At 37.3% G+C, this 22728-nt stretch overlaps 1 protein-coding gene and 1 long non-coding RNA gene across 3 annotated transcripts; one reads left to right on the top strand and one right to left on the bottom strand.

Annotated features, from left to right (window-relative positions):
- Positions 1–1188: 1188 nt before the first annotated feature.
- Positions 1189–7199, bottom strand: ip6k2b (inositol hexakisphosphate kinase 2b). Its single transcript, XM_039664617.2, has 5 exons — positions 6664–7199; positions 4885–5101; positions 4385–4533; positions 4046–4221; positions 1189–2626 (listed from the first exon to the last, which is right to left on the bottom strand). Exons 1-5 carry the CDS (start codon positions 6884–6886, stop codon positions 2099–2101), a joined length of 1293 nt encoding a protein of 430 aa, XP_039520551.2. The 5' UTR covers positions 6887–7199; the 3' UTR covers positions 1189–2098.
- An 8189-nt stretch (positions 7200–15388) lies between these two features.
- On the top strand, positions 15389–19068 carry LOC148978109 (uncharacterized). Of its 2 annotated transcripts, XR_016169528.1 has the most exons (4): positions 15389–15686; positions 16626–16741; positions 16931–16966; positions 17680–19068. It is a non-coding gene; the product is annotated as an uncharacterized LOC148978109 (long non-coding RNA). The 2 variants fall into 2 exon arrangements; XR_016169527.1 differs by having other exon boundaries at positions 15390–16741.
- The last annotated feature ends 3660 nt before the right edge of the window (positions 19069–22728 follow it).

Genomic DNA, 22728 nt, shown 5'->3' on the forward strand with positions numbered 1-22728 from the left:
TACCCACAGTCAGTGATGGTCTGGGGTGCCATGTCAGCTGCTGGTGTTGGTCCACTGTGTTTTATCAAGGGCAGGGTCAATGCAGCTAGCCATCAGGAGATTTTGGAGCAATTCATGCTTCCATCTAATTTAATTTTTTCAGCACGACCTGGCAACTGCTCACAGTGCCAAAACCACTGGTAAATGGTTTACTGACCATGGTATTACTGTGCTCAATTGGCCTGCCAACTCTCCTGACCTGAACCCCATTGAGAATCTGATGATGTAGCAAAAAAAAAAAAATGTAGCAATCATGACGTAGCAGTTTGATTTTTTCAATCCATGCTGTCTTTTGGATGACTCATGTACAACATTCCACGTATATATTCAATGTAGTGTTTTTTTTTTTTTATACTAGGCAATAGTTTCAGTTCTCAAACTAATTACTCTCTTCCAGAAGGGCATTCACATGCTGACCTGATTAGAAATGTGGCGATGGTGTTTCCCATTCACGAGTAGTTTTCCGGCACTTAGAATGTAATCCAAAGCTTTACTCAGGAATGTGAGTGCTAGAACAGCTGAGACAGTCACAGACTGCGCCAAGGCCACAACAGGACAATGGTGAATGCACCAAAACACAATATCTACGAACATATTCCACAAACATACACAAAATCCTTACTCAAGAGAGGTGACGTGAGGAAATGGACAAACAGTTTGCATGTAAGCAGTTCTAATATGCGTTTCCTCATGTCCCCCAGCTCAAATCCCCCCTCACTCCTGCGCACACACGCACAAATAGCAGGCTTAGAGAGTGCTTGTGGAAAGCTTTTAGTGAAAGGTTTAGGAAACCGTTATTATGCCTATAAAGCAGCAGTGAGTTGTACATCTGGTGTCTGAATTCAGTGCTTTCTGTCAAATGAATGTGATGTTGCTCATTTATGATTCATAAAGCCTTTCACTTTGCTATATTTCATATCAAGACCAACAGCCTATATTGGAACCATGTTCGCTGAGACATTGCCATTTACACAAGTCTGACCAAATTTATTCTGCCTTTGGACGACTTACGTGTTTCAAGTAAACAAACATTTGCGCCAACCAGAGAGCTAATATTAGTTGGCTTTTGGCACTTTGTCTTATTGAGACAGGTCAGTCATCTTATTTTGTACAAAACAAACACACAGAGAAATAATAGGCTTCAAAATGTACCACAACAAAACAGATTTCTCTTTATTTTGTTTCATGATGTCAAAACATTGAAAACCATGACATAAAAATCATTTATCCACCTATATCACGTACAACATACGGTAGAACTAAAGGATGGAATGTCACATTTCCATTGACGTTTGATAGAAATATTCTTATAAATAAATAGGGTTCTCTTTATAGTCTCTGGAGTGAGGATGCTAATCTTCAACACAAGGCTATGGAATGAAGAGGATCCAAGACACTGAGATATATTAAAATGTCCAAGAGAAAAAGTCTTTTATGATCTGGAATGTGGAAAGGACTATGCAAATTCCCTTTCCGACAAACCCATCATTCCCTACAAGCACAGAGTAAGTCTCTTCCCTTGAGTCCTGCAGGTTAGTGTTTCTAAAGCACCTTTAAGTGTGTCGCTAAGTTGTTTCTCATAACAATTTATGATTGTGCTACAGTCGCTACAAACCCACCTCTTTTCAAAAGTGTGCCGAACGTCAGTTTCTTGCAAATGTCTTTGTATAAACCGCTCTTTTAATGCAAGCAACAGCTTTTTTTCCTCTTATCTTTCATAGATGAAGGAACAGATAATGATACAGGAGCAGATGGAGTGCTCTACTGCCGCCCATCTGCGATTCAGGGCAAGCAGAAACTACAGGCGTGGAGAGGGACCGCACTCCAATCGCCGCAGGGAGAAATGACAAAACAGTTCAGTCCGTTCAGCTCCTGAAGGATTCTAGGAATTGAGGATTTTCCTTTGACCCTTGCCTACGTAACTGCTCCCCGCTAAGGCTTTGAAAAAGCAGAGCAGAGCGGGGCGAGCTAAGCGTGAACTTTAACCCCTGATGGCTTGTTCAGGGTGCCCACGGTAAGCATGGCATGGCAGACGCACAGTAAGATGCCGCACAAGCGCTTAGTCGTTGCTGTGCTCCTCAAGCTGTGACAGAATGCTGATGAGATTCTGCAGGCCGAAGATGTAGCCGCTATCTCCACCCTCATGAACGATGCCATCCTCCCCATAATCGCGGCACGTTGTGTGGGCGAAATCGATCATTCGAACATCCACCGTTGGAGAAATGCCGCTGGAGTGATCGTGGCGCCCTCCGTAGGCTCCCTCTTCATCGTCGTCCTCATCTTCATCGTCGTCCTCCTCGTCTTCCTCCTCTCCTCCACGAGAGGGCCGTGATCTAGACGGGGCGGGTGGCGGAGCCCCGTCGTAGATGACGAGAAGAGAGGAGGAGAAGAAACGATAGCTCTCGCAGGCCTCCAACACCGCTCTCATTTCTCTTAGTCTTTGCAGGACTGGGGTCAGAAGTTCTCTGCGGAAAACTCGGCCGTCGCTGAAGAACTGGCACAGAGCCTCTTTGAACCCGCCCAGACTCAACTTACGCCCGTGATACTTGTTCATGAATATAAGCTGCCCTGTAGCGTTGTGATACACCTATTAAGAGAAACAAAGAGCAGAATTAGACTTAGGGTTTTACTACTAATCACTAAAATATTAAAAAGAACACAGCATTAATGAGAAATAATCAGGGGTGCACATAACTGGTGCAAATGCGTGAAAAAAATGATGCACAGTAGAGGGAAGTATTATGCCTAATGTTCCTGCTGTTGTCTGTGTCATTAATGTTAAAGGGATACTCCACTTTTTTTGGGAAATAGGCTCATTTTACAACTCCCCAAGAGTTAAACAGTTGAGTTTTACCGTTTTCAAATCCATTCAGCCGATTTTCTGATATTTAGAAGAATATCAGTAACCAGACAGTTTCTGGTCTCATTGACTTCCATAGTAGGAAAATATATACTATGGAAGTCAATGAGACCAGAAACTGTCTGCTTACTGATATTCTTATAAAAATCTGAAAATCGGTTGAATGGATTTGAAAACAGTAAAACTCAACTGTTTAACTCTGGGGGAGTTGTAAAATGAGCCTATTTCCAAAAAAGTGGAGTATCCCTTTAATATAATAAAAAATACAGATTTAACAAAGATGAACCTATGTTTAATTACTACAGTGAACAAATAGTGTTATGCCGCATAAAGTAGAAGTACCAAGTAGCATCTCAAGGTGCTCCCTTGAGAACCAGACCAAAAAAGGTACGTGTATCCCTGGATATAATGTTTAATAAGCCGGTCATTACAAAATAAACTCTTATGGGGTGATTAGGACTATTAAGTTTTGTATCACCCCGAAAATGTTTTCTTGGCGATAATGACGAGCAGCTGACTGTACATTTTTATTCTCACATTACACAGTTGACTTGAAATAATTTTATGATGTGAAAAAGACCAAGAGTGATACTAGAAATTAGGGATCCACCAATATTAAAAAAATATATAAAATTCTATTGTAATATTAAGATAAGATTTTCTGTAAAATAATTTCAGAAGATATTACAACTTTAAACTATTTTGTATATTTTATTTAAATGAAAATGCTTAAAGTGAATTTAGGCACAACATTATAATGTACAGTATTAAAAAACAACTATTCAAATATTCAGTTTGAGATTTAATAAAGTGTTCATATATCAGTGTTATTAAATTAGTGTTTTAACTTTAAGTGAGCATTAGATGACGACAAATGTAAAAATAGGGGGAATGATTGATTATTATTAAATTAACATTTTAAAATCTGCCAAGATACTGTATCTTCAATGTAGGCCAAAAATCAATATGGTACTTCAATATTTTGCATCCCTACTACAACCATTAAACCAGCATGGCTAAATACAAAACCAGTTGCTTGAAAAACTGTGAATTATACAGTTTAAAAATGACTACATATTTTGTGTGTACCTCAAAACATTTTTGGTGTGCACATGTATATAGACTATTTAGATGCTGTGTAATTACCTGCATGCCACAGAGGCGTACTCCAATAGAAGAGGAAGTGCTTTGTTGGCATTTACGAATCTGATTAGCTTTCTTTTCTTCAGAGGCATCGTCCCCATGCTGACGTGTTCCCATTTTCAGATCGAGAACGCATGGGACTCGGTACCGCCATGTTAGATTCTCCAGCAGAATAAATTCTAAGAGAGGTCAGGAGTCAAGGAGGAAATACTACTACACGGATGAATATCAGATTTTATAAATGTGTTTGCATGTCGTATAATAAGATTTTGTGCTGGTATTCTTTTCTCATCATTATTATTTTTAGTGGTAATTTGTGTGTTCACTTGTTAAAAAGGATACTGTGCTGGTTTCTGTGTTTGGAGTTCTCCTTCATCCTCTGTAGATGTTGCTGATGACATTGAAGACTCCAAGGGTTGTGTTTGATCTGAGGAACCACATTTCCTTTTTCCAAGCTGAAGTACAATACCTCTGCCTTATCATCCCGGTTACTGCAGAGATCAGAGGAGAAAGGGTTAACAAATTATAATCATTTTTTTTTCACAGTTTTTCTGTGTGCTTAAACATTGAATTACAACAACAAATTATTACAATTTAAAATAACTGTTTTCTATTTCAATATATGTTTAAAATGTAATTTATTCCTAAGATGGTAAAGCTGAATTTTCAGCAGCCATTACACTAGAATTCAGTCACATTATCATTCCTAATAACAATAGAAAGCTCAAAAGAACAGCATTTATTCTAAATATAAATTTTTGTAAAAAAAAAAAAAAAAAGTACAGTTGCATTTTTACAAATCATACTGATCCCAGATTTTTGAGTCATGTGCCCTCCCTCACCTTTTGCCCTTCTCCTCTTTGCGACTCTGCCTGGCTCTTTCGTTTTCCGGGAGCAGGCCTGATGGCTTTTTCTTCCCCCACTTAACAAGCTTATTCTTGGGCTCGCACTCAGGAGAGGGCTCCTTGTTTTCCAAATCAGCCGGATCACTGAGAAGCGGGTATGCTATCAAACACAGATTCCCCTCCTCATCTTCCTCAAAACTCACTGACACCACACCTGAAGAGAGCACGAGGGAAAGAAAGAGAAAAGGAGAAATGATGAGTACATTGGACGTTGTGTTGACACAAACTACATATGATTCAAATATGATGAATCATATGATGATTAAAAAAGTGTTGCTCTTACCCAATCCGGCTTAAACTGTACTTTAATATGCATAAAACAAAATAAAAGCAAGGGTTTGAGAAGAGAATGTATTTGTGTACATAGTGAATATTCAACACTGTCGTGTAAATGTAAGACTGCAGGAGTGTTTTGCATGCCTTCTAGTGCTAAGCAAAAAAAGACACACAAAAAACACAGGAGGCGAGAAGGTACAATTCAATGAGCTCTTTTATTACGACTCATTGGACAAACCATCTGCAAGATTGCCACATCAGATATCAAATACAGATAAGAAGCAGATTTTTACAGTAAATGTATCATTGAAATTTACAAACAGCAACAACCTGGAAAACTGTTTTGATACATTTGGAATACAGATCAATACATAAAATACAAAAATATACATGTACAAAGTAGCATGTGGCCTAAGACACGATTTAAACTGGTATCTCACGATAACCAAAGATGGAACAAAGCGTAACAAGGATTATGGGTAACTGAGTGAGGTAAGGGGTACACACAGAGAAAGAAAGAGAACAGCAAAATCGTTTCAACATTGAATTGCATTAAAACAAATAATTTTGATCACAAAACAGAAGCTTTAACTGCCGAAACCTGTCTGGTGTTTGTGTGATGGATGGAGGCACTAGGACCCTGCAGCCTCTCAACCTCTGCAGTCATGGTAGAACGATGACATCAACAGCAGTGATGTCACGTCTCTGCACCAACGCTCATTTACACTTTGGTCTATACTTGCTGAGTCAGAGTCAATGTGTTAAGTCTCTCTTTGATGTGTTAGGCTTTTTAGTGAGCAAGACATTTAAAAAAAAAAATCATATTATATTGCCTTATAATTGTGTCTAAGAGAATGCAAGTATGCTTAAGCATGTGAGAGTGTGCACATACTTTCCTATATGTCATATCCTCTCAGCCTGACAGCTTTTTTTAGGCCTACATCGCTGCCCAGTCAAAGACACCGCCAAATACACTGTGAGAGATGCCAGGGTGTCTGAGTGTGTGCGACTATGTTTAAATATACCAGACTTAAAGAACTGAACGTGATATTCCATCTGATGCCATGAGCATACATCCGAGTGTCAAAAAGTGAGTATTTTTTGAGTGTTCTTGTGGCATGTATCAATCTGTCTGTCCATCTAAATGTCATTTCAAATAAAAACTCCAGGGCCATCCAATCAGTTACAGCATATGAAAGTCTATGTGGCCTTGTTATAGGAGAACTGTTGGAATTAAGTCAGTGTCACTTAATCATTCTAATTCTTCAAAACAATGATTTAAAGGACTTGTTATTCAAATTTATGTAGAGATAGAGCTTTATGGACAGCAAGATAGAGCAAAATAGAAAGCAAGATAGAGAAAGGAAGACTATGGGACACAATAGGACATAAACAAGATGTGCCTGGTTGGCAGTAATGATCAACAAAGTGTCCACTTACCTTTGTACTGTGGTGTGAATTTGCGGATCTCTGGTGGCAGGCTCTTGTAAAACTGGTGTTCTCTAGGTATTAGTGGTTTACAGATGGTCTGTTCCCCAAACCGCAGTACACAAGAGTGACCGCCGACTTGATGGACAAACGGTTCCAACATCACTCCTCCCTTCATTTCTCCTTTCCCTGGGTATCTACACCCCTCCATCAGCGCTTTTAAAGCCGGACTCATCTTCCGTACACATCCGTCTCTCTCAGGCTGATCTATGCTGTCTATCGGTTTTGCTTGCTTTCTTTTTCTTCTCTGTTGTTCCCGTTTCCCTGGTGGCAGTTCAGGCACAAAAGGCTTAGAAAACCAAAAGACGACAGAGAAAAAGAAATATATTCCTGTTTTTTCCTCTTAAAGGAATATGGAAATTGTAATCCAGAAGGACATACAAAACAATAATGTTTTTTTTAAACGCGTAGCAGTGTTGTTTGACACTGAGGACAGAGCGCGAGAGTGTGCCTGTCCCTGTCTCTTCTGTAACTGAGAGATTTGTTGTACTAAGCAGGCAAGAAAATATCACAACAGGTCACATGGTTCCACCCCCTCCTGAAACTCAGCCAATCAGAGCACACCAGCTGTTGTCGGGTGGGAAGTGAGAAAGGGGAAACTGAACAAACAAAGGGAAAGGAAAGAGAGTGTATGAGAGAGATAAAGGTGGGGGGTTGGTGTTAAAGACCAAAACAAAGAGATACGAGGAACTAGGAAAGGAAAGAGAAAGTGCACTATCGATCTCAGCTATTTTCTCCTACTTGACTATGAAGCTGAGAAACAGTAGAAACATGGAAAATGGCAATATAACTAGAAATTTGTATTTACATTGGACATTGATGGGGAGGGCATGCAGGTAGTCTTCAGAATAGTGGTTAATCAAAACAGTTTTCTTAATGAGCAATATATATAAAATGTTACTTCTGGTTCCCTTAATCTTTAGTATTTTAGTTACATCCTTGGAATTCACAATGTTTTAAAGCTTAAAGCCCCAAGTATTCAGTTTGTAAGTAAGGTGTCCTTACACTGTGTGTGACATAAATATTATCATTTTTATCATGAAAACTTTCCGAAGATTTTTAGTATGGTAATATATTACAGTATTTGGTCTTGGGCGGAATATATCTGCTATGCTGCTATTGATTGTTGCAGTTTTTGTACATTATTACTGCAGCAGAGCAAGTACAGGCATTTGCTACTGACAAAACATACACCAATACAGTACATACGCTGCTACGCATGTGACATACCGCTGCAGCAAAAATGGCATATGTCAATTACCCCTATAAGATCTATACAGGTGGAGCTGGGGGAAGGTGAAGTGCTGCTATGCAAACTGCTATGATCAAATGATGAGCAGCAACCTCATTGGCTACAGATGCGACATGAACCAATCAGCTGTGCTAAGTAGTTAAACCTGAAAATATCATCAAATTGCGTTTAAGTCGCCATGAAACAGAAGTTGAGATTGTTCTTTTTCCCTTATTGTGACGTGTATCCGAGTGAAACGGCTTCTGAAATTAGGAAAAAAATGTAGGGCGGGTCTTAATTTTGCCCTTCGGGAATTGATTGGATCGTTGGAGGTTGGGTGTTGCTAACAAAATGGAGGCAGATTTTAATGCCAGTTTACAGTCAGTTGTGGAGGATTTCTCTCCACCGGACTGATCACCATTACTCTCCCATGAAGAATTTTTAATTGAGGAACCCGACGATGAGAACAAGGACGAGCAGAGAAATTTTCCGGAAGAAATCACCCCATATTTACTCGAGCCTCCAGCGAACCAAGATGATGAGGCGGCTGATGAAAAGCCTTGCACACAGACGCAAACTCGCCATTATTCCTCCTCTGAAATGCAGGAATTCAAGCCAGCGGGCACACGGACAAGGTTGTTTAGAGATAGGATGTGAGGAGCTCAACCTAAATTGCATCTATATTTGCTGGCTGTCAGCGACAATCCTGAACAGTGCTTCTTTCAGACAAACAGATAGTCCCACCCCAAACTCACACCACTTGTTAATTCAACATGTTGGCTACAGAATAGTCAAATTGCACCATGCCAGTCAAGTCTTCATTTCTATGCGCAGGTATACATGACACAATGCTATATTTGAAAGATAAAATACAGACTGCACATGTCCTTTATCTCTCGGGTCAAGCGCCCAAAGCTGAGACCAACTGTAGTGTGATTAGCGTACACATGCTGGACAAAGTTGCATTCTTCTCATGTTATCTGTGTCTGTTAGTCTGACTTCGCAAAAAATCAAACTGGTACGATTTCAGTAAGAATTGTTTTAGTCTGACTGAAATTTAATTTTCAAAGTGCATGTGAACAGTCAGTGTCGGTTTTATGTAATGTTTTGATCACACACACAATACAATTCTCGCTAAAGTCACTCGATAATAAATCTAAGCCTAGAAGTGAGCAATACTGTAATTCAGTTTAGAAATGAGACAGCAGGCAAGGCTGACGCACACGGTTACATAAACACATACAAACACATTCAATTATCCCTGAGGCCATGGGACAACTATGGGACAACTGGACAACCATGCCTTTGCACACAAACCTCTGTGGACACAAATACAATGTAATCTTCCCTGTGCTACATCCCCAGACTAGGATTTGTGTGTGTGAGCACTGGGTGAGGAGTCAATCCTAATCCAGAGCCATAGACACAGATTATAATCTGTTCATCTAGAAGCAATCGTTGGGTGAATACACAATCATAAACTTAGTTGATCTTTCAGGGAAAATCATTTTAAATCACAATCTTCCCTTTAAAGTTTCACATACTTTCATATAAATCTTGCCTCAAAAGCCCTCATATAATCTGGGGCATGTATTAAAACAGATTATCTATTGTTATTTTTCTATATAAATCCTCAATGCCACTAATCTGCATTAAAAATACATATTACAACTGCCATCAATCATTACTTAGTTTAAAAAATAACCCTCTTTGAGTCTGTTCAGTTTGTTTAGTTTCTTTCATCGCAAAGAGCTACTAGAGGTCTGTCACCAGACCTGAACCCGACAGGATTGGTACTACTGTGTCTCGGTCAAGGCTTCAGATGAGCTTGTATTGGATTTTCTTTATGAAAAAAAAACAAACATGAAAATTCTTTCGCATTTTGACAAGAACTGCATAGACAGTAACCTGTTTGAGAGGAGATACCACCATTTCCCCACTCCACTATAACGCTCTGTAATAACTATTAGAACACTCCAGGTTTTCCGTTTTCGACTCTCCACTAGCCGTTGAGAGAGAAACCCCTGTCGGAGTGTTCCTGAAGACAGAAAACACAGATGCACTCCTATCTCCAAGAAAAATTCACACAGACAGCACTCCTCTTGAGCTTGAGATTAGAGTACTACAACGAATCTTTGTAAAACAAAATATTTCAAGTTCAGTATTAAAATTGGACGAGATGGGTTTGGGCTTCGACCTACTAACACACATACCTCAATGAGCAGCAGAAATGATAACCATTCAACCAGCTAATAGGGAGATGGTGACTGTTTTGACATGTGGTTGATGGGACAATGTGTAGGAATTTCTTTCATCTAGCGCTGAAAACGAATGTTACAGTATGAATTACTGACTGTGAAAACATTAACTATTGTAATAAGTAGTTATGCCTTCTTTATTCGTTATAAATTCTGATGTGCATTGTTAGAAAATCATAAATCAACTTTTGGTTGAATGATGCATTATAATAACTATTATTATGAGAGCAAGCGCGGGTGTATCTAAATGTGATTATGAAATATGTTGACACAAGGTCTTTGGTGTTCTTCGGTTCGACCAAACCATAATCCACAGACAATGAGAAACTAGGCCACTGAGCATGAGCCAGTGGGCATGGGGATTTATGGTAGGGGTCATGGTGTATTTGTGCGTTATGTTACTGGATATTAACCTGGCACCCACAGGAGGGTTCACACACTATTATGGGTCCAGACAATACAAGCTGGTGCTAATGGAAACTAGCTTATGCAACCCAGGAAAGGTCAACATGGACAAAGCCAGATCTTCTTACGCCACCTATTCCTGAACTCCATTCATCCGTGAATCTGTCTGAAACATTAAAGTTAGATTATAAATAAGTCACTCAGTCTATATTACTGAGATTGTGCATTTGAACAATAAAGAGGCACCTTATGTAACATCAACAGAAAGTTAGAGCAACACCTGAGATCATTGTTAGAAGACACCCACAAATAAAGCAGCTCATAATAGTAATTCTCATAATTTGCAGATGCACAGGCTAATTGTGGGTATCTACAAAAAAAAAAATCCAATGCCTACCGACACATTAAGAAAGACAGTACACGCATGACAAGGACACAACAGAGCTGGACATTTTATAAAGACAATTTGAGTGGCACTTGTCCATGCAAATGATGCTGTGGTTGGTTGCCAGGTCATTATAAAAGTGGTTTCATGAAATTTGATTTCTTTTTAATTATTATTTTTTCATTTAGAATCAAAAAGGTTGAAAACTGTACTGTTCTAAAATCTAAAAATAGGAAAAATAAGCATGCATAATTAAATATCTGACATCAACCGACACTAATAACCGATATGGTCCTAAAATATCATGCATCTCAGTTGCAATATCAAATTAGCTATAATAAACTGCTGTTCCCTCACCACACACACCTAAAATACAAGCTTGAAATTCTGAGAGTGTGACCAAGTGTGACAGTTACCGGTACAGACACAAATCATTGCGTATGTACGTGTCAGATTGTATGACCCAGATGATGCTAAAAATGATTAATGTGAATGATGGCCTACATTTCCTGCCAAAGGTATTGGCAATAAATGTGTGTCAATATGAGAGAAAAGGAGGACATGACAGACACATTGATCCACAGATTCACACCTCTTCTGTGGCAAAATATAGGCGTGTTGATTGTGTGATGAAGGTACTGATGCTCTGAAATTACACACATGCTCTCTCTTTCCCAAGCCACTGCAACCAGTGTTTACTTCCTCTTTCTCTACACTCAGACACCTTTGAAAACCAAAGTTCTCCTTCATGGTGACCACCATATCGATAACCAGCTAAATGCTTCCAACTTCTTGTTGGTAACCCCCAATAGGACACTTTTGATTGTGGTATAAGTCCTGTGGTATCTCTACAAAGTATTCACTGGTATTGATACAAAGGCAATTTCAGTTTCAACAAATGTATTTCAGTTTCTACAAAGGTATTTCAGTTTAATGGCAACTATTGCTTCACCCATTGAAACAAACAAACAAAAATTAACAGGTGCACTTTTAATCCAGACTGGATAGACCAGGCCATCATAATCATCAACATGTAGAAAACCTGCCTTTATGATTAAAAACAAGTCCAACCTAACAGAAAATGCAAGACAAGCAAAATTCACTATTCATAGACACTTACACACTGATATTTAGAAATTTTAAGTGTTTGACAAACAAGTGTTTGGCAGAAAAAAGTCAAAATACAGATATTTCACGTCATGGAAACAGATGGGACCGATTTGTATGATAAGGCAATGCGTCAAAAGATAGCACACACACTCACACAACAAACTTATCGAGTTACACAGACACACATTACGGTTAAGTTCTGACAAAAACATCAATATTTTCTAGTGAGAGTCATCTTTCTTTGTGATGGAATATTTCTCGCTTCTGTTGCTTAAAGGCATATGAGCACAAAAACGTTTAAATTCTGTTTGTTGCTTTAGCAATGAACTGTAAAACACTTTATTTACACTCATCATGTCCAGTATTTACATTCAACACAGCATGCAAGCATGTGCTTCTTTTGGACAAAAACAAAGTATCTTATTTCAACAAAAATGGGAGGGAAGAGTGATAAAGAGTGTAAGGGAGAAAAAACAAAGAGAGTGAAACACAGACAGACGAGCAGCATTTTGTTTTCAAATGCATTACGAGGATTGGACACAGAGGTGGACATTTTATAATGGACTTCACAATAAAAGGTCAAGTCAGGCTGTATCAGACGCACACCTCTGCCAAACATGTACCCTTTCAGTGAACATAAGTACTTTTTAAGCACAAAATTCACATCCATTCAAGGCATTGAAGCTTAACCCAGGAGCACTGTATGTGGTCTACTTTTAAACATTATAGGGAAGAATCATAACAAGTGCATAGTTTAATCATTGAACTTTGTTCCTAACTTTGTAACTTAAAAAAAAAAACACAAAAAAACAGGGAGTGGTACCAGTTTCCATTTCTATTTATTACACACATACTGTATATCCTTCGCTCACTCAGCTCTATGTAAAAGTACCATCATATGACAATATCTTTGTACATGTATCAAGGTATTCCTTGAAGTAATAGTTTCCTCTTGGATTTTTTTGCATTGATACTGTTAGCGTTATTGGATTTTACATCTTTGTGGATTCAAAAACAGAAAACTGAGTAAAATGTTATTTAAATGCATAGTACCTTGGCTTGGAGTACCATGGTGTACGAAGGTAAAATTCATTACCACTATAAATTTGAATAATATCAGGTAAATACAATACTTTTAGTAAGAGAGAGAAATCTCAAATAGTCATTTGTGAACTGTTATTATGAATATACACAAAAACTTTTAATACGTGTTTGTGAATCTGATTTGAGAAATTATTTGCACAATGTCTAGATTTCAATTCTCCAGTATTTCTTTATACTTTCTTTAGTTAGATGACAGTGGCATTGAATTTTGACACCAGTGATTCACATTCATGCAGTAATGTTTGATGTTTAAGGAATATAACGGATTTAACAGTTCACACTATGAAAATGGACTGCATATATACTGCAGAGAATGAATTTGCCCAAATTAGACTAAAAAAGTTACATTTTGTTCACCAAGTGAGCATGTACAGTACAGCAGCTCATCTAAATGTGTTGTTACATGCCGTTATGTGCACATCTGTGTTGATGCACATCAAAAAGCAATGTGCGTGTGTCATTGTGTCTGCACTCTGACCCATTTAAAGTCCTTCTGCATCAATGCCTTTAGCTCTGCTCTTAAAAAATTACATCCGAGATACCATCGATAGAGTTGGAGGCAAATTTTGACCTCTGTTTCACAGTGACGCACGTCTGCAGAGAAAGATCATTTGTGTTTCAATGCTTGTGAAGTCTGCACAGTATGCTGTGGGTAGATGGTGCAGTCAATGCTCTGCAGCGACATTTCTGACAAGGTCCTATAAATACACCCCCAGCCCATATATCCCCCAGACACTGTTGACATACTTTCCCACACACATACACAAACAAACCCATCAACAAGCTCTGCACAATAGCAGGCATTCTCTGGTTCACACACACACTTTAGTTTTTCTATACACTATCGTGCTAATGATATTGTCTATACCTTAACCATCTAACTTTAAACATAAAAAATAATTAATATAATTATATTAATGAGTTAAGGCATTTTCGGTATTCGGATTGTTGGCTGGGCCCCAATAAATTGTTTGATAAACTTAAAATCTGCCTTGAAGTTCAGCCCTATAATGAGTCTTCAGCACTGTCCTGGACTTCCTCCATCAACACCCTTAAACACACCCCCTGCAATCCTGTCCCATTATAGTGAAGTTTCAGGTTCCTTACGACTATAGTTTCAGTTACAGCGGAGATTCCACAAAGACCCTCATGTGACCCCCTGCTTCTGTGCGTGTGTAATGCGCTCTGACGTAGGACGTATATGTGTGTATGTTAATGACACAGCCCTTTCAACTCACTAGAAACTTGTAGAAATCCCTCTGTCTCCCAGGAGACACAGTAGCTCTACAGTACTTATAGTGTGTATTCATACTTAAGCAAACAAAAGACCTTGGTAAATGGTAAATTCTTGAAGCGATGGATCTTTATTCCATTGAGTATAAGCTACTGAGACTGGAGCTTGACTATTGTGCTTAGGTTTTGTGGTAACTATTGTAGTTTAACTGGTTAAAAACTAGATAATAATACACAGTTTGATCACTCTATCAGTAGTATAATACAGCAACAACATTTTAAACACTGAAATAACTTTTTTAGATATAACAAACCATAGCAATTGGATAGTAAAAAAAAGTCACCTTACCATATAGGCCTACATTAAATAAAATCTCTGTAAATCTTTATAAATTAATGAAGTAAAGCTAACCTATTTAGTTTGTTATTTTTAAGTAAAAAGTATGAGTAATGTAGGAATTTGATTTCTCAATTTAGTACAACTGAAAACTGCTGGAGCAGTTTTAAAATAGAGTAATCTGCTTTTGCTAATAGCAACAAAATATACAGGCATCTAAAATATGAATACTGAATTATTGAATAAATCAGCCATGAAAGCCATTTTTTAAAAAGAATTATCAAATGGCAAAATTATGTTCCAGATGTTAGTTGAGGTGTACTGTGCAGTCACAGAGTTTAAGTTTTATAGAGATACTGCAAAAAGTTAAGGCACATAAAACAACAAAATTCAAAAGCTTTATTTTTACAGAAACGTCACTCTGCCTTCCCTTTCTATCTGCATCTCTACAATAAGGAGACTCTTTGTTTGTGAACTCTGTCTTGAAGTTCAAGTTCACAAACTGTTTTCTGGCATATACTCTGTAACATTTTCAAGCTTACTGAATCCATTTCATTCCTCTCGGGCTCAAAAACTCTCCCTCACTGAAAAAAATGATTCTGAGTGCATGTAAATGTTACGTAGTTAAAATGTGTAATATTAACAATAAAATGTTACGTTTATATCTTTACATAATATATCTGGTTTTGAATTTATCTTCATTTGTTCAAAACACAAGACAATGTGCATATTTTTACCTTACAAAATGAATCTAAGTAATCTCAACCAATCTTTTGAGGCACATGCACTCAACAAACAATACCTTGTTTAATTTACTCAGTGCAAAAAATTACTCCCCTTCCTGTTTTTTGGTCTGGAAACCCCTTGCATTTCAAACGAAGAGGAAGCCTACACGTGGAGACTGAACTCAAGGTAAGAATAAAGTTAGAAAAGTAGGCTAACAATTAAGGTTACTTGGGTTTGTACATTCTTTACAGTGTTCCAATTGTTGTACAAAAATTAGGCTTTAAATGTAATTTGAAGATTGCTTTGTCGTACGTGGATTTTCTGTTAATTACCATGTGGCAACGCTGGGATTGCTTTATGTTGCTTTACGTGTAGTCTAACATTAATTGAAACTTTGCAAGTGGCCATAGAATGGTTTGTTCTAGTGTAATTTAAAGCCAGCGTTATAATCCAGCAATAAAATAATGTAATGTTAGTGCAAGCACGTGGATTTTTAGAGCAGCCATGAATAAATTAGGGTAACATCAATCGTTTTTCCCCCCAACCTGGGCCTAATTTTATTCTTTAAAAAAATATGTATTTGTGTTTTGTGACTGATGGGAACAACAATCTTTTAAATTGGCCAGGCTTAGACCGCTTCAGTGTGTAGATGCGAAAGAATTAACGTTAGGCCTAGGCAAATCGTACGTTATATGGGTAATTGCGTTCTTTTACATCCACAAAACCTGCTTGTTTTGCCACTGACATGCTATTCTAAGTGTCTGACGACATTACCTAAGATCGCGGACAGCTCCAGCGTTAAAATTAACTCGTTAAATCATTTTACTTGATCTAAAAACTGACTATCATATTAGAAAGATTTAAGATTCCAGCTTGGATATTTGGCCACTATTTATGACAAAACTGAGTTGCAATGACTTTCTGTCTTTCTTTCTTTTTTTTTCTTTTGTCAAATAGTGCAGATAACCAATATCCTTATAATTTATTTGTGTTCACATAGATGGAATTGACAGCATCCGCGAATAACTCCACACGTGGGCGCATTTTTAGAAATATTGATTTAGTTTGCGCGCTCTGTTTTTCTTCATGGTTGTGTAAAAGGTGTTTTTTATACTTTATGGTTAGAGCGCTCATTGGGGTTTTTCAGCCGTCAATCATCTCGTGAACATAGTCCCGCCTTCAGAATGACGCGGTTCGCTGCACGCTTCCCCATCGGAGCTCCGAGGGAAAACAAACCCAAAGTAGGCTAACAATTAAACCGAAACTGAAGAAAATTTGCTTACTGATGAGCAGGTCAACTAATTGCAGTGTTGTGGAGAGAGTAAAATTTTAAACTATTTTTAATTAGGCTATAGTTGTAGTTACAATTTTTTGCCATGTTTTTGGTTTCTTGCATTGGTCAGTTAACTATAACACTGTGTCCTTACCAGGTGATCCTCCTGACAAGTAGGCTACACTGGATAAAGGTTTGTAAATTTCTCTAAATTGGTTTATTGTAGTGAGAAAACTGGGGGTATAGTTATAATGTCAAATGGCAAAATTCCTGTTGTCCTGTTTATATAGAAAGTTTTAGTGTTCTTTAATACAGTACATGTGACACACTTACTCATGACCAGTGATGCTGGCATTTCTACAAAAAAAAAAAAAATGACAAAAATAGTAATGCACAGTAACTTGGATAAGTAATGGATAAGTTGGATAAGTGACTTTTGTCAGTCACAAGCAATAATGCGCTATTATTTCCAAAAACGTAATCAGATTAAATTTACTTATCCAAGTTACTGTGCGTTACTATTTTTGTCCTTTTCTTTAGTAGAAATGATGGCTGGTATTCGATATGAAACCGAAATTGCGACACTCCCTGTGTCACTGTGTGAGAAGGCAGAATCACAACAAACCACTTCCAACTATCAGAGTTATCCTTCCCGTCCAGATCCAATGCTACCACATTTTTAAATTACTATTAGTATTCTTTGAAGTTAACATTATAAAATACATAGACCTACACCACACTGCACATTCTTCGAGCACATGCTTGCACAAATGTACATAAGTATATAGAACAAAACTACCACAGCACGTAATCCCACCAAGATTTCTGTTTAGAGCAAAGAGCTGTATGCATTCTTCACATTAGCAAACAAAAAGTAGGTTAAATTCTCTCTTGTATATTTCACAGTTTTGTGATGACGACGATTCTGCAGCCATCCAAGAGGAAATCACTTCATTTGTACTCAACATGTTCGTGGTCACCAAAACCAGGGATGGAGGTCTCGAGAAGCAAGCTGGAATAGCCATCAAGGGAGAAGAGGTCCTTTTTGGAATTCCCAGTGTAGCACATGCTTGCACCTATACCTTATGGGCATTATTTATCCAAATAAACTAAAATACACCTTTGGAGGATGTTAACAAAAACATGCCCTCCAAAATCCAGCTTATGGCCTAAAAGTATGACAGACGTTGTTGTTTATAACTCTGTTTGGACTTTTTGGGACTTTGGCTTATTCACCATATCCCCCAGAGTTAAATAAGTCCACACATACCCTTCTCATCTCTGTGCGTGCCGTAACAGTCAGACGCACCCACTGTTAGCCTAGCTTAGCACAAAGACTGGAGGTAAACAGATCCAGCTAGCATACTAATCTTAATAAATGACAAAATAACACCAACATTTCCTATTTACATGTTGTGTTTTTTATAGTCACTGTGTGTACAAATAACAAGGTCATATGAGACACAGCCATCTTCAAAACCGTATACATACAGGGAACTATATTCTCAGAAGGTGAATCACTTCTACTTGGTCAGAGTGATTAGCGCAACACTCTCAGCGAACTCTCTGCTCCTCACCACGGGGCTTCTCAGGTGCTTTGAGAAAATCACTGCATAGAAGAAGTGCTTCACCTTCTGAGAATATAGTATCCAGTGTGTATACGGTTAGAAGATGGCTGTGTCTCATGTGACTTTGTTATTTGAACACTCTGTGACTATACAAATCACAACATTTAAATAGGAAAGTGTTGGTGTTATTTTGACACTTATTAGGATTAGTATGCTAGCGGGACTGCTGACTTACTGACTTAGTTTACTTAGGTAAACTGCTATTTACCACCAGTCTTTGTGCTAAGCTAGGCTAGCAGTGGGTGGGTCAGACAGAGTTACGGCACACACGTAGATGAGAAAGGTATGTATGGACTTATCTGACTCTGGGGGATATGGTGAATAAGCTTAAGTCCCAAAAAGTCAGAGTGTTCCTTTAAAGTCTTAGAATATGTTACTGTACATGACTGAAAAACACAATTGTATAGAAAATACTCTGTAAATGTTTATTTTTATTGAAAAGTCCTTACTGAGAGTGTTGAAATATAGTTAAACATCTGGTTGGATGGTTGAGACTGATGTAGTACGTTTAAAGGGATAGTTCACCCAAAAATGAAAATGAAGTCATTAATTACTCACCCCCATGCTGTACCAACCCCGTAAGACCTTCGTTCATCTTCGGAACACAAATGAAGATATTTTTGATTAAATTTGAGAGGTGGATCACTGCTACATAGGCTGCCTAAGACATTGAAACTTGACGGCCCAGAAAATCAATTAAGAAAATGTTTAAATATTCCATGTGACTACAGTGGCTCAACTATAAGTTTATATAGATTTGAAGATCACAGTTCTCGCGCATGCGTCGTGGAAATCTCTTGAACTCTCGTCTTTTTTCGCACAAAAAGTATTCTCGTCGCTTGATAAACTTATAGTTGAGCCACTGTAGTCACATGGAATATTTAAACATTTTCTTCATTGACTTTCTGGGCCGTCAAGTTTCAATGTCTTAGGCAGCCTATGTAGCAGTGATCCACCTCTCAAATTTAATCAAAAATATCTTCATTTGTGTTCCGAAGATGAACGAAGGTCTTACGGGGTTGGTACAGCTTGGGGGTGAGTAATTAATGACTTCATTTTCATTTTTTGGGTGAACTAACCCTTGGTTGCAGCATGCACATCTTGAAGTATTGAAGGGGAATTTTGTTACCATATTCCTGAAGACAATAAAGCCTGTCAACTTCCACTTAATGTTCCACGTCCATTCCTTTAGCACCACCATAAAGCACAATTTTCTATTGTACACAATGTTTCAACCTGTGAGGTGAATATATTTTATTAAACTTTTAAATTTTGTATACTGACCTTGTCAGTTTTTACTATCAAATGGCGAAAATGTCAACTTATATTTGATTAGCACATTCCACGGGGATAGTACCAGTTTTGAAATAGTAGTAGTAAAAAATAACTATTTGCATTATACTTTCAGTAAAAAACTAAGTTTTTAATAATGAGTAAATGTAACTTTAAAATACACTAACATTAAAAAAAAAAAAAAAAAAATAGATCCCACTTGAAATTTGTAATATGGAAATGTAAAAAGCTTGTTGGATTCAATCAAAATTACTCATTCAGAACTCTTAAAGTTATGTAGATCACACACATAAATAAATTACTACAGCAATGCTAAAATTAAGTTAACTTTATGTGAAAATTCTATTTCAACAAACAGAAAAATTAAGTAGTTTCAACAAAGACTTGTCTTGTTGGATCTACGTAATAAAGTTATGCAAAAAAATTCATTATATTTTTTAAGTAAATCAAGCAGATTATTTTTATCAGTGCTGACCGTACCGCCCTCCCACTCTCTCTGTGGAACTGTACTTTGATTGAATCCATAAGGCCTGAAGGTACCAAAGCAAAACAAGCACGTGGATCAGAAAGGCTCACGTGGATCCAGCCTGCCAAAAACCAGATCACATTCGCAGACACACACACACATTATACACACTGACACACACTAATCTAACTCCCATGAGACATTTGTACTAGTCACCCCGAGACCTTTAAAATGATACTAAACAGTCCTTAATGATTACATTAAAACCATAGTCTTGTGTGAGTTTTAAGTGTAACTGAGAGAGAGAGAAAGAGAGAATATGTAGATGAGGTGAGACTTGTCTCAAAGGATGAGGGGGAGGGAGTCAAATGTTAAAGCCTTACAGAGGGATTTAGAGAGACTGATTCATAAGTTGAGTCATTTGAAAACCCTTGAATAATGTGGTGATGTGCAATGTATGTTATGAGAAAATGAAACTGTTCTTTGACATTTGAAGCTTGTAAACCTGTTGTAGGAGACAACAATTAGGAGCGCTTAAAATGGCATATAGGGGCACTTTAAAGCCTTTATGTTCAATGCATTATAAAAGGTATTCATTATGTACGTTATAATGTATTATATTCATAAATAATTGTAACCAAAGGTAAAATGCATTCTAATATTTGCAGATTCCTTGTTGTATCTGAATTCTGAAATTAGATGTTTAAATGCATTATAAAAGGTACTATAATCTATTATTATCTGTGGTTACAATTATTCAGGAGACCATACAATGCATTATAAGGTGCATTACAAGACATAATTAATGCATGAAAATATTTGTAAAAGCATTATATATAAAGGCTTTAAGTAAAGTGTTACCATATACGATTTTACCTTTAGTAAATTGCTGCTGGAATTTATCCTAGACAACACAAAAGAAACAATTTCATATCACATAAAGTCAATTATTTTTTCATCTGTTAATATTTTCCCCCTGAACTCTTATAGGCCACAAATATATCTATTTAAGTCATACATTTTATTTAGAAAAATAATATGTTTAAATGCTCAAAATCTAAAAATGCCATGCATAAACACATGCACTTACATGAACATGCAATTATGTTTAGATAATAAATAAACAAAGAGATACATTTATGAAAAAATCAAACAACAAACGAAGCAGCAAAAAACAAACAACGAATTCAAATATACAGAAACAAAGCAATATTTTCTTATAAACAAATTAAAGAAAAAAAAAAGTAAGTCAAATACAATATCAATTCCAGCGAACAAAGAAGTGAGCCAAAGTTTACAAACACACACCCTCTAATTGGCTGCAAGTTCAGCGAGTTGTTTTCAGCAGATGTTTAAAGTTCTCTATGTCCCTGAACTTCTAGGAGTTCCCAAGATAAATGCATGTCTACACTTGTGACTTTGTGTGTACACGTTTATCATCTTGCAGTTGTGAATGCCAAAAGCAAGACAGTATTTATGTGAGTATCCCCGATTCCCCATGCTATGCAAGTTTACTTAAGAAAAAAAAAAAAATCACATTCAACCAGAAGGGTTCAGGGTGTACAAAACATTTGGGCCAAAGGTCAGTGGCCACTGGCCACATATTCAAAACATACACAAATTTGCAGGGATCAGCAAATACAGGCCATCTTAGATATTTACAAGAGAAAAAAAAGAGATCAACAGCACATTTACGCTGACAAACAGTCATTATCTGGAACAGTTTCATTAAAAAGGTACTATTTTAAAAAAAAACATTTTAATTGGGAACAACTTGATCATTGGATCATAAATAAAAGGTCTTTGCCTATAATTAATGATTGCAATTGTTATGGTGATTTCAACTATTTAGCTGCAGATATAGCTTTAGTTTTTTTTTTTTGCAGCTAATTTAAGACAACCGATAACAAATGCAGAATGCATAGAGTACATTTAGAAGTTTTAGGGACTTTTTATGAAAAATAGAATACACTGGTCATAACCACATCATCGCAGAGTCATTCAGCAACAAGGAAAGTCTTGGCATTTCATATCACATAATACATTGAAAGACCTGCAGTTATAGACTTTTATCATTAGTGGCATTAGAGTTGTAAACTATATGGAGCACATTTTGAACCAGAAGACATTTATATGAAAGGCATTCATGACTATATTTGGAGAGTCCGGTTTGAGCTCACCGGAGCAAAGATAGCCTGACTGACTGGGGCTTTGGATTACAGTTCAAAGCTAGAGAGTTCAAATCAGGAAATGTCTCCAACTACAAAAAGCTGCTCTGCAAGTAACCAAAAGTGGACTCAAAAACAAAGTCCAAAATTTCAAAAAAGGTTTAAAAAAAAAAAGGAACATCCTTAATGTAAGCAGAAGCAGTGTGAATCACATGATCCAAATAAACAGTTGCCATACATTGCACCTTATGAATGAACAGAAAGCTCTGTGATGAACGAAGCAAATCTACCGTAGCAATGAGGAGACCGCTTAAGAAAAGAGGAGACAACACTCTTTAAAAATATCTGGTGATTGTGGTCTTTGTTGATTGTATTTGATTGAAAAGTGCACTACATAATT

Source organism: Pimephales promelas, chromosome 8 (assembly GCF_988280905.1).
Source record: "Pimephales promelas chromosome 8, fPimPro1.hap1.1, whole genome shotgun sequence".
Classification (NCBI taxonomy): Eukaryota; Metazoa; Chordata; class Actinopteri; order Cypriniformes; family Leuciscidae; genus Pimephales; species Pimephales promelas.

What these genes read in the sequence shown, in the direction of transcription:
- ip6k2b (XM_039664617.2), bottom strand. Translation starts at nt 6,886, where the DNA reads ATGAGTCCGGCTTTAAAAGCGCTGATGGAGGGGTGTAGATACCCAGGG. An exon ending in CAAACACAGAAACCAGCACA is followed by an intron (nt 4,222 to 4,384) that starts GTATCCTTTTTA and finishes GACCTCTCTTAG; the next exon opens with AATTTATTCTGCTGGAGAAT. An exon ending in TACGCCTCTGTGGCATGCAG is followed by an intron (nt 2,627 to 4,045) that starts GTAATTACACAG and finishes TTCTCTTAATAG; the next exon opens with GTGTATCACAACGCTACAGG.